This window comes from Rhinatrema bivittatum, chromosome 4, assembly GCF_901001135.1.
Source record: "Rhinatrema bivittatum chromosome 4, aRhiBiv1.1, whole genome shotgun sequence".
Lineage (NCBI taxonomy): Eukaryota > Metazoa > Chordata > Amphibia > Gymnophiona > Rhinatrematidae > Rhinatrema > Rhinatrema bivittatum.
The window spans coordinates 360,221,025-360,234,279 of NC_042618.1; the positions used below are offsets into that span (position 1 = coordinate 360,221,025).

The window sequence follows — 13,255 nt, forward strand, 5'->3', positions numbered from 1 at the left end:
ATTGCACAAGAAAAGTATAAAATTATGTGAATAAGTTGCCAAATGTACACATATAAGTCACATAAATTAGGAATTTGCATGTGTACCTCCTGAACCCATCCCAGAATACCCCTAGACTGCTCCTTTTTTGTGTGCATAAATGTGTAGATGAGATCCATATTGCGCACTTACTTGTGATTTTTATAAAATAGCATGTGCATGAATTCAAGCTACTTAAATGCAGATATGCTAGTTTTACGTGCGCAAATATTTTGAAAATTCACTCCACAGATTATAAATCTTGATACAAAGCAATCATAGCTCCTTTGGCGCGCACCAGGCATCGCACGCCAAAGGAGTGCGACAAAGGGGCACTCCCCTTTGTGCACCCCTTACTGCGACCCCGATTTTGCCCTATTCAACTCCTCCTGCTCTACGGGCATCACACCACAAATCATGCCTAGCCTCACTTCCACAACTGATGACAGCAAGAAAATCAAAAACCCCAAAAAGCACTCAGAATCTCCAACGCTAGAAGGGCAACGAAATCCTAAGAAAAAAAGTGAGTACCATCATTCAAATATTACACACAATAACCTTAAGACTTACAGTAAATACATACTTCTATCAATCATGCTATTTAATGCTCAATCCATATTAAAAAAGATGCCCATTCTCACCGACCTACTCAGTGACGCCAAACCAGATTTCATAGCAATTACAGAAACCTGGTTAAAAAAGTCTGACCCCGTTTTAATAAATCAAGTAGACAACCCCACAAACAAAGCGTTCTCAATCCCCAGACCAAAAAAAAAAAAGGCGGAGGGATCATGCTAATCATTTAAAAAAGCCTAGGATGAAACAAACCTCAACAAAAATATGTTCCCCTTTCGAAGTCACCTTATTTGATTCTGCAAAATTACAAATCTGTCTAGTATACTGCCCCCCCAGGCTCATTAGAACGAAACTGCTCACCAGTTATTGAATTCATGATCTCTAACTTATCATTTAACAAACCAATTATCATCCTAGGAGATTTCAACATACACATGGACACCCTCCCACTCTCAGCCATATGCAAAATAATCACCGAAGCACTATCAGCCATGGGACTAGAGCAAATCATTAAGGGTCCAACGCACAAAGCAGGGCACACCTTAGACTTAGTATTTATAAACACTGACACCTGGATTACACACCAAACAAATATGACTGAAATCCCCTGGTCAGATCACTCCCTCATCCAATCCACCCTGACCTGCAACAGGAAACCTACCATGGAACAAAACAACACAACAACAATCACATACCGACCCCATTGACCTCACCTCCTCACTGGAAATCCAAACAATCATTAAAAAAATGAATCCAGCAAACCATCCCATTGACAGCATCCCCATACCAACTATCAAACTGATCGAAACCTCAATAACCAAAACAATAACAGATATAGTTAACCTATCCCTCACTGAAGGAAAATACCCAGAATGCCTAAAATCAGCAATTATTAAGCCACTTATAACAAAATACAACCTAGACCCAGAGAAACTACAAAACTACCGTCCAATTTTCAACCTTCCTTTCATTGCAAAAATCACTGAAAATATTGTGCACTCCCAGCTCTCTGACTGCCTCGAAATAAACAACATACTTCACCCCTCACAATATGGTTTCAGGAAAAACTCTACTCCTTTCACTAAATGACACCGTACTCAGACGATTCGACAAAGGACAAAGTTATCTATTAACACTCCTGGATCTATCAGCCGCATTCGACACAAACAACCATACAGTCCTCCTCGATAGACTATCTGAAATAGGAACCATGGGGAAAACCTTACAATGGTTTTCATCCTACCTATCACAGAGAAATTTCCAAGTAATGTTCAACAACACTCTATCAAAGTAAACCTCAACACTGGAGTTCTCCAAGGATCTGCCCTATCAGCAACACTCTTCAACATCTACGCGCGTAACCCTTTTAAAATCTGCCCCACAATGAATAATTGTTGAGATTAAGCAGTAGAGGGTAAGCACAAATTGAAGTATGTATGCAGTCTCCAAATTTAGACCAGGCCTATGTAAAGCAAAGTATGCATGCACTTTCACTTTTTAAAGTGGTGCAAAATTTGTGAGTAAAAAATACAAATTTTGAAAACTGACACCAATTTTTAAGAACAATTTTTAAAAATGTGTGTTGTACATAGAATTTAAAACCTGTCAAAGTCACAAAATCCCATTAATGATAGAAAGGTTGTTATTCATCCACGGACAGTCACAGTAAATTATCTGGATAACTTTAGGACTGCTTTGTGGTACAACCAGACTTATCAGACAATTTAACTGGATAATGCTGAATATCAGTGTTATCTAGCAACTGTTATCCAGATAAGTCAATCCCACTCTGGAACATCCCCAACATATCTGGCTAAGGGGGGTATTTTCCAAGCTGCATTATGCCCTTTTTACATGCGAAAAATGCCTTAACGCGTGCGAAAAGCACCATAACGCATGGTGCGATGCTAATTTGGAAAAGGAGGAGGAGTCTGGGGCAGGATTTCTGTCCAAGTACTGGCTTTGCAGTTTGCGAAGCCATATCGTACAGTTTTAATGCCAGAAATAACTATACCTTTTTCATTTGTGTTAAGCTATGCAATGTGGCTATATGGCACTTTGCAATCTTTTTGCAACAAGCATGAGAGAGAGCCTAGCCTAGCTATAAGGCCCTTATAGCAGTTAGGTATTTATACCTCTATATGAGACCCACCTAGTTACTGGAGGTGAGGTTTATGTAGTAGTGTAGGGGTGAGGGGCCACTTTGACATTCAGAGTGAGACGTACAAACAGAACAGTACACTCTTGTGAAGATTTGATGTCCTTCGGAGTGAGGAAACGCACACAAAGATGAGATTTGTACAATGTTCTCTCAACCTAGCTTGCATCAAGGTATAAATACCTAACTACTATAAGGGCCTTATAGCTAGGCTCTTTCTCTCTCTCCCCCCTCCCAGTGGTTGGAGGTAGGAATTGTGGCACTTAACGCAAAGTGCGAAAAAGTTTTTGCACTCTGTGGCAATATCTATGCGAAGCGCTAAGATAGTGCACTTAAATAGGCTATTACTATAAAACACGCCCCTCTTCCTATCCTGGCCTAAGTTTTTATCTGGATAAAAGATAAAAACTTAACCAGATAAATCAAGCACATTGAACACAGTGGGAAATTCAAATCTCATGGTTTATCCAGCTAAATGGTGAATTTATCTGGATAAACCTTTGAATATGCCACTAAAACTTTTAACATGCCTTTGTTATCTATATTTTTTTCATTGTCTTGTCTATTTTCTGTCTCTTTTTCATTTCTGTTTTATATTTCTGTATCTTTCTCTCATTTCTCTCTCTCACATTTCTCTATTTATTCTTAATTCTTTTCCTCATTCTCTTCCCTCTCCACATTTTCACCTCTCCTTCTCCACCTCTCCTCATATCATATCTCTAGTTTTATCCTTGCACCTCCCAATCTCCTACTTAACCTCTACTCTTCTCTGTCTCTTTCCCACATTGCATCTCCCTCACTCTCCGTTCTAGCCCTCCATCTCCTCTCACTGCCTTTTTCCGCATTACATTTTACTGTCACTCTCTATCTCCCTGTAGTTCCCACTATTCCTATACTCTATTTCCCTCTCTCATGCTTTCTTCAGTCCTCTCCATCATCCTGTCTTGTCATTTGAATTTATTTATTTATTTTGAATTTTTATATAACCGACATTCCTATAAAGAATACAGATCACACCGGTTTACATTGGAACAAAACTTTCGCTGAGAGGCGATACATTAATCAATGAACATTAGTGAATTATAACATTCAAAAACATTTGGAGACAAGGAACCATAACAAATATTTGGAAACAAGGAACCATAACAAACCGAGAGTAGCTTCAACACGGAATTAATACAAAACTGAGGATAAATAAAAATAAAATAAATAAAATGAAATAAATATAAATACTAGATTTAAAACTAAGATGGATCCTGGGGGGACTGTGAAGAGATAGTTCAGTGTGCCCATTAACTGTTGGCCTTGGGCCTTGGTCCATGTTCTAGGGCCTATGTCAAAGAGAACTTGGGTTTTCAGGGAAAGTTTGACTGAAAAGCCAAGTTTTTAAGTCTTTCTTGAAAGTTTGGAGACAATGTTCTTGACGGAGGTCATCCCTCCAGATTCCTGCTTTCTATCTGAGCTTTCTCCCCATGCTCAAATCTCCTACAAAATAGCATCATCGTTTGCAGCTGAAAGACACTCCCCCTCCCAAATACAGAGCTGGGAGCTGCTTCAGCAATAATGCATGGGTCTGGACATGATTTGCCCATGTGGGCTAGTGAATGTGCTCAGTTCCATGGTGACCCAGTGCCTGGGGATTCAGCACCTCTGATGATTAAGATAACTAAATGATGTCTCCAGATACAGATTGCCCCACTAAGTAGAATATTATAATTAGGAAGCAGAGGACTAAATATTTTTATCCCAGCAACTTTAAAATAAGCTACCTTACAGTAAAAAGAGGTTCGCAAACATTAATATATCAGTTGTCATCAATAGACAACAAATCAAAAAATGTGGGAAAGATCAACATTTCTGCTAGCTATAACCATCTGAAAATATTGGGCCAGATTTTCTAAAGGTTACGCGCGCCAGGCCTATTTTCAAAAAGCCCAGTGGCGCGCGTAAAGCCACAGGATGTGTGTAAGTTCCGGGGTTTTACAAAAGGGGCGGTCTGGGGGCAGGGCGGGGGCATGGCCAGAGGCCTCTGCATGGCTGCTGGGCTGGGGATCGCGCGCCGGCAGTTGGCTGGCGCTCGCAACTTACTTCAGCCCCAGGGCTGAAGTAAGTTTTGAAATAAAAAAAAATAAATCATCAAAGATAGGGGGGAAAGGGCGGGGGAGCTAGGAGCAGGGAAGGGAAGGTGGAGTGGGGGGGGTAAGGAAGTTCCCTCTGTGGCCGCTCCGATTTCAGAGCGGCCTGGGAGGGAACAGGGGAAGGCAGTGCAGCTCGAAATGGGCTCAGCGCGCGCAAGGTGCACAATTGTGCACCCCCTTGCGTGAGCCGAACCTGGATTTTATAACATGCGCGCGCCTGCGCGCACATGTAATAAAATCGGGCATACATGTTACAAAATCTACCCCATTGTTTTCAAAGATTTCAGCTCAAATTACCTCAAAAGTTTGTGTATTTTTTCAACTTTTTATTTTCACTTTTAACCAGAGATTTAACAATCACAACATATACATCATCAACCACTCAAAGAAGTAATAACATCACATTCAGTGCCCATATCACCTCCTAAGACCCAGTTAACTAGGATAAAATCCTTATTTTGTACGTTGTTTAGAGCTTGTATAAAAATAGGTCGACAAAAATTAGATTAAATAAGTAAATAACCTCCCACTTTGACCTGTGTCTATCTGAAACTGGTTTCACTTCCGTTTTGAACCTTCTGAGAATTTTCATTAGATTAAAGATCACATACCTAAAGATATAGAATTATGCATTTTTTTTCTCAAAGGCTAAGTTTATTATACAATATGCAGCCTCAACTGGGTGACATATTTTGATTTAACCATCACATTTATTTTGAAGTGTAAAGCAGATGGAGAGTATGGTACATAACTGCAACTGTTTTCATTTATATTCGTTGACTGTTTACGCTAACTATATGCAGACATCTGCTGTATGAAGAGAATTTTTATTCAGCTGACGTGTTTATTTGTATTTTAGTGATTAAGTTAACTTAGATTTATGTAGCATGGGGTTTAACAAACTAAAGTGATCGTAGTGAAGGGTTGATTTGCTTCTGGTTGCTAGTTCAAATTATTTCTACTTTACAGAGTTTGTGTTAAAAAACTAAGGTCTGGATTTTCTAAAATCGCACTGGTTTGTGAATCGCGCGGTAACATGGGGTGGGGGGGGTCAAAGCGGGGGGCGGGCCTGGAAAAGCCGGCAGCGATCGCACCACCGCGGTGTTATCACTGCCGGCTTTCATACCCAATAGCGCCATCGTGAAAGGTGGTGCTATTGAGCGCGCCACTGGCAGCGATAAGGGGTCTTACCTTATCGCCGCCAGCAAAGTTTATACAGCGTACTCCCCGATGCCACCCCGACTCCTCCTCTTCCGGTGCCGCCACCGCCCCGATCTAGCTATCGCATGCGAAAAATCCCTTTTTGCATGAGATAGGGTTAGAAAATAACCCCCTAAGATATTAATGCCTACGAATTTATATTTATTTATAGTTGATTACCCACTTTATATCATAAACCCTAGAGCAGATTACAATAAAACTACAGAGGTCTATATTCAGAAATATTTAGATTATAACCCAGAAGTAATCCATCTAAAAGAATACTTGGTGTCAACAGGCTCAGAGCTAGGGGGTTGTCCAGTCTGCTGGCTATGGAAGATTTAGGAGGAGGAGAGTTATAGGGAGGGGATTGGGTTTTAGGGGGGAGCCTCTAGGCCCCAAGGATTTGGAAAGACTTATGGGGGGAGTCTTGTGGTTAAGGGGCTATTATTTTGGTTTAAGGGGAGGACGTGGGGAAGGGAGTGGGCAATCACTGTACAAGTGACCTCATTTATTTTGCGGGCGTCATAGCCATTTCATAAGATGATGGAGTGGGTGGGCGGGGGTCTTCAATGACTCTTGAAATCATTTTTTGCTAGTTTGGGGGTGTGTGTTTCGAGCACCTTGGTCCTTTAATTTTCCCAAAGGACCATCGGGGACCCTCTTAAGCGGCCCTATGCCACCTCAGGAAAATAACTACACCTCCCTCAAATGCACTAAAATAATGATGCTGACTTTTTAAAAGTCATCCTTGTTATTTTATTACCATAGGATTGCCTATGCACAAACTGACTTGCATGCATTAGGAAATTTTATGCATGCAAATGAATTCAAAGATGATTTCCATAGGGGAGGAAATGTTCTGCTCTATCACATGATATTGCATGATAGTGCCATGATATCACACGATAAACAGCTTTTAACGTGTGTTACATTCTGTTTAACGCACGAAATCACCTTATTGCAGCTTAGTAAAGTCACCTATAACTTTAGTAGCTATTAACATTATTAAAATGCTTCATGGTAAGGCATGGAGGTGGGAGGGCCTGCTATGTGTTGGATTAAATATGGGAACTTGTTTGCTCATTTAATCAGGATAATAGAGAACCAAGCAGTGAAGCTTCTACTATTAGAAGTTGGGATATATTCTTAGTAGTGTAGACCCAAATAATTTGGCAAACTGGATGCAACAATTGGTCTTTATCTGCCCTCATCTATATTAGCATGATATTCAGCATAATGAAACTTGTGGTTGTTTAGTAATCCAGATTCTTGCATTTATTCTTCTGCTAAAACAGTGGTCTTAATCCAAGATTTACAAACAAACTGGTCACAGAACAGGATTGCAAGTGGAATTGAGTTTCAGCCTGATCTCTCAACCACAGGAAATCACTGGGCTATACAGTACTTTTCTAAATCTGGAGATTAACATGAGAGCAAAGTGGAAAATATTGGAGGTAGAAACATTCTTCTGATGGCAGCTGGATAGAAAAAGAATATAAGTAGAAGCCTTGTAAGGAAGGATATAGAGATTTGTGATGAGTGGTAGTGATGGGAGATATTCCTGTTTATGGAAATGTTATTTTATATATTGCATGACTAAAACATTTTATAATTCAAAAATATTATTCTGAATTTGTTTACAGGGTTACCTGGCACTGCTGCAGATCTAGAAAAAAGAAGGCATATATTTGGACAAAATTTTATACCTCCAAAGAAGCCAAAAACTTTCTTACAGCTAGTCTGGGAAGCGTTACAGGATGTGACTCTAATAATCTTGGAAATTGCAGCCATCATATCTTTGGGACTGTCATTTTATCGGCCTCCTGGAGAAAATAATGAAGGTACTGTATGTTTAAAACAATTATGTAATTTATATGTATACTAATAAATTGTATCGTATGATTGTACAAGTGGAAACTTATAAAATTCATGAAAGTGATTCTGTTTTAAGAATTTAGGACCACACTGACTTCTCTCTCCTTTGGGGGACCAGAGAAGGTATCTTACAACTTATGTTCATACTTCTCTTCTTAGGGCCTAGGGCGGGAATTCTGTAACCCATGCTGACTTTTGTCTCTACCCATGTAGGGGATTACCAGGCCTGCACAGACTGCTTGACAAAGTAACCTGAGTGCAACATGGCAGGGAGGATTTACATGCTTTAAACTGGGTTTTATACATGTAAATACACTTTACACATATAAGTGGGCTTTTGAAAATTGCTACAATATATGCTATTGAATCAAGGCTGGTGGAAGCACTATTCGGACTAGGCAGCCGCCTAGAGTGCCACCAGTCTGTGGGTGGCAACAGCAAGGCTTTTCCTTCCTTCCCACTTGTGCAGCCCAGAAAATGAAGTGGTGGGTCTGCATGGTCAGGAAGAAGGAGAAGCTATGCAGTCATGGCCAGAAAAGGAAGAGGGCAGTATCAACCCATGGCCTCCATGGCGTTCGAGTGCAGGAAGAGCAGCAGCAGCAACAACAGTGTGCCTCCCCCCCCCCCCCCCCCCCCGGAAAATGCAGGAAGTCGACCAGCATCAGTCCCCGTGGCATCAAGAAAGATGAAGTACCATCTGCCACGGGGGCTGTAGGAGGAGGCTGCCGCTGGACATGCGTTACTGATGAGGAGGAAGTGAGTGAGAATGAGTGTGGCTGCACGTGTGTATATGTGTGTGTGAGAGTATATCTGTGTGTGTGTGTGTGTGTGTGTGTAAGAGCATGCATTTGTGTGTATGTGTGAAAGCATGTCTGTGTGTGTGTGTGAGAGACTGTCTATGTGTGAGATCATGTCTGTTTTTATGTGAGTCTCTGTGAGAACATTGTATGTGAGAGCATGTCTATGTGCGTATGTGTGAGAGCATGTCTATGTGTGTGTGAGAGAATCTGTCTGTGTGTCTCTGTGAGAGCATGTCTGTATATATGTGTGTGTCAGCATGTATATGTGTTTGTGTATGAGAGAGCGTGTGTGTATGTGAGACAGAGAGCGTATATTCTGTGACTGAGCATATGTATATATGAAAGAGAGGAGAAAGATTGAAAGCAACAACTCCTCTCCTCTCCCCTGCTAAACCACAACAATCTCAGGGCATCTGGAAATCAAAAGATCCCAGGTATAGAGGATTTTATATATTTTTTTTAAGTTTTATGCATTGGGCAATGCTTGTTTCTGCTGTTCTGAAATCTTTTATTGGTCTTTGCAAAATTTATGAGTTTTAAATTATTGGATGTTATTCTATGTGTCAGCTGTTTTGAAATATTCTTTTTTTTAGTATGGTTTCGCTTCTATTGATGATTTATATTTCCTGATTTTATTGTTTGATGTTTTATGAGGAATTGTAATGTTTCTGTTTTTTCATTGTACTGCATTCATAGTCTGACATGTTGGGGGTTTACAGTTCAGTTTTTGTCTGCACATTTGTATTACTACTTTATGATCACTTTATTCTGCATTTGGTGAGGGTCTGTTTGTATTTTGCATGTGAATAAGTTGACGCATTCTGCTACTGTGTAGGTTCTGGGTAAGAATCTATAGCAGCTTGGCTTTTTTTGTTTTCTTAATTGTAGGTGTGCAGTGTAGCCTTTTCATAAGTAGGGATGTTAGTGTTTGAGTGCTGGTAGTTACTGAAGTTTTGGTATGAGAGATTTATTATATTGAAATTGTAATTCAGTATACTTGTGGCTTTCTGAGGGCCCAACCCATATCCAACACACATTACAATAGACCTAATACCAATCCAACGGTCTTTTTTTTTACTTTGTTTTGCAGAGTTTTACAGTATTGTATGTAAATATAATGTACAGGTTGTAAGTGATATTTCTACCTCAGAAGATTGTACTTTAAATGTTCTTGTTCATGTAAAATCTATTATTATAAATGCATAATTTTTAATTCTGTGTGGGAAGGTGTGACAGGGTGGGTAGATGGCAGGCTTTAAGTTTCGTCTAGGGCTCCTAATACCCTTGCACCAGCCCTGCATTGAATCACTTAAGTTTTATATATATGTTCACTTTAAGCACATAAATGGGCTTTTGAAAACTGATATGATAGTATGTTACATTTATACATGTAACTTCTTTGAAAATTGCCTCCCATGTGTCAACCATTTTTTTTTCAGTTTTCTTTTTAATTTCATATTTTAAATACAAAAGAAAGGAATGCAAAGATAATTCCACTATAACAAATATCACAAAAATAAAATTCATGTATCCAGGTCCAGAATTGTGAAAATTCCCAGAATTAAAACTAACAGCTGAAGCAGGCCAAGAAAGAGAAAAAGCAAATTAAAATTAATCTTCCAAAATTTACAGACTGAACTGCTGATTGTTGATGATAACTTCTTCTTTATTTTGTTTTTTTTCATAAATTAATGTAAAAATAACTAATCTTTGATAGACCCAAGTGATCTATATAAAGTCACTTCAAAAAGCATACATTGCTAAAGATAAAGTAGACAAAGACAAAGAAATAACTGAAAAATCTGCCTCACTCCTTGCCTTATGTGTATCCAAAATAGATTACATTTGAGAAAGGTAAAAAAACACACATATATATATTGTTAATAAAAGAATCTATACTTACAAGGATATCGTAATACTACAGTGGCACTTAATGTCTGACAGAGATTAAAAACCTGTTTTCTATGAACTTGAGCTGCTTTAAGAACTTTTGAATAAATCTTACAGGGTTATCTGCAAATTAAGAGGCACATGTAATAATGTGTGGCTTAAAACTGCTCTGAAATTCAGCACAGGTTAAAGTTTTTTAAAATTCCCGATGCAGTAAGCTAATGATATGGCTATGCATTAGGAGTTTAAAAAAGTGCATGCACTGAATGGAAAATAGGTGCTCAACCCCAAGTTAAAATGTGTGCTCAGCACAGGCAAGATGCACATTTTAAACTCGGGGGAGGGAGTTTCTCAGCTTAGATTTATGCGCACAAAATTGATCTTTTTTGTGCGTGAAAGACATTTATGTAAACAAAACATGACTTGTGCGCATAAAATATGATTTATACACAGAAAACTTTTTTTTTGTGTGCATAGGGAGGATAACTTTAAACATGCATACACATGCCCCTATATGCATGTACAGTGGCATGTGAACTCATGCTTCTGTATTTAATACTGTGCATGCATGCTATATAAAATTTGCTTAAATTCTCCTAACAACATGCTCGTGTATCTAAAAAATATGCAGCATGTATTTTCAACATAGCCGGATAAGTAGCATTTAAACATTTATCCAGCTAAATTACATAGTTGAACAAGTATCAGTCTTTGAGGCTTATCCGGCTAAGAGAAGGCAAACCTGCCACTTACACAGAGCAGTTGTGATATTTGTTATAGTGGAATTATCTTTGCATTCCTTTCTTTTGTGATAAGTGACTCAGATCCCTGATTCACAAGTATTTGTGCTCCTAAATTTAATCATTTACATGTGGAGATTTAACTTGCATATTTTCTTTAGCACTTGTCGACTTTTATGCATGTAAGTCATCAAATTTTGTTACAGACACATGAGGGAAATGATCAGTTTTACCAATTATTGCACCAGTTTGCTCAGTCTCGTTCTAGGTCATCAAGACTCTCCTAGTTCTTCAGCCTGAACGTTTTACTCTGACCCCTCACTCAGTCTGTATTTGGCTATATTTTATCCTCACTTACACCAGATAATAAGCAGGTGTAAATTACACACAGGTAATATACGTGCGTGCATTGTTTTGGCAGGTTATAAAATAACAACTTATTTGTGTAAATGTTGGCCCCACCTCAGAACGTCCCTGGCCCGCTCTTTTTTTATCACTTAACTGGATATATTTTGAAGATATCAGATTAAGTGACAGGTTATCCAGCCATACAAAGCTGGATAACTTAGGCCTAGATTCATCAAAAAGCTATAAATATAGTGAAAATAGCGCCTGCAATAAAAAAGGGCATAGTTAGGATAATTTGCATCCTCCCGCATCACATAGATAACGCATGGCGTGTTGCATCAGTGCATGACGTGTTTTGTCAGCACATGACGCGTTGTGTCATCACGTCGCATGTTGAATCACCGCGTGCCACAGCATTTTACGTGGCTAGCATAAATTGGTGCATTATTTTTTCAGTTGATATATCCCGGCTTCCTGCAGCTGCCTCTTTCAGGGTGTGTCAGGCGTGGGAGAGAGAGGAGAGGAGAGTTAGTGAGTGGTTTAGTGGGAGTAGGAGTTTTTTCTGATTCAATTACTTGAATGTGTTGTCTGGTCTTCTGTTGCTATCTGTTTTCCTTTACCTTGGTCTTTGTCTTCTTTGTTGGAGTGAAAGTTTTTGTCCAGTTTATCTGTCTTTTGAGGTGGAGTGGTGGTGGTGTTTAAGTTCCTGGAATGTTTGTCAGCAAACATCATTGATGTCTGTGGCTGCTTGTCCATAACTGCTAATGAGGAAGTCTGAGGCCTTCCTTGGCACTGATTATCTATACCTGGTCACATAAAACACATCTGTCAGAGGCATATATGACACCTACTTTGACTGAGGTACTGACATGGGCCCCTCAAGGCTTTAGGCGACACTAAATGCATGTCTAACAAGTTACCAACACAGAAAGGCCATCATGCCAATCATGAGTCTTCTGGGAGCAGTAGGCTTATACATTCAGCACTGTGTCCCGTGAGCTTATAGGCTCATGAAGTCATCAACTGAGAACAGTTTCTCTAGACTTAATGCTATACACATAGCAGATCATTGAAAGTGTAGAAGCACACCTGCCCTGCTCACCATTAACTGTAAAAATGACTTATACCACATGAGGCACAGCGTAGAGGACAGCAGCTCATCTTGATTCCCCACAAGTTGTGACAGGCATGTTGATTAGCAAGAGCCTGCAACCATTAGCCACAAAAATGTGTGGAGTGTTGTTGGAAACGGAACAATCTGCAAGCTGTTTGGCGCAGGAATGCTCAGCTTATATGCTTTAAAGGTGGTCACAGATTGCACCAGGACTGTAAGACTTACTAGCTAGTGCTCAAAGCAAAATACTGTGCATATTTTCTGGGTACATACATATGTACATACAGCTGCACCACATGACAATCAGTGAGCCATAATGGCCAAGGGCCTTGCAGCACCCTGACATCTCAGTATCTCTGTAAGGCTACCTTTGATGGCTGAGTTGAAGGCAGGAG

At 39.6% G+C, this 13,255-nt stretch overlaps 1 protein-coding gene across 1 annotated transcript in view; it reads left to right on the plus strand.

Moving 5' to 3' along the window:
- Positions 1-13,255, plus strand: part of ATP2B2 (ATPase plasma membrane Ca2+ transporting 2) — a 1,801,891-nt gene that overhangs the window by 1,238,660 nt on the left and 549,976 nt on the right. The window contains exon 6 of the mRNA XM_029600768.1: positions 7,737-7,934. Within this exon, the coding sequence (XP_029456628.1) occupies positions 7,737-7,934 (198 nt within the window). The remainder of the gene's footprint in view (positions 1-7,736; positions 7,935-13,255) is intronic.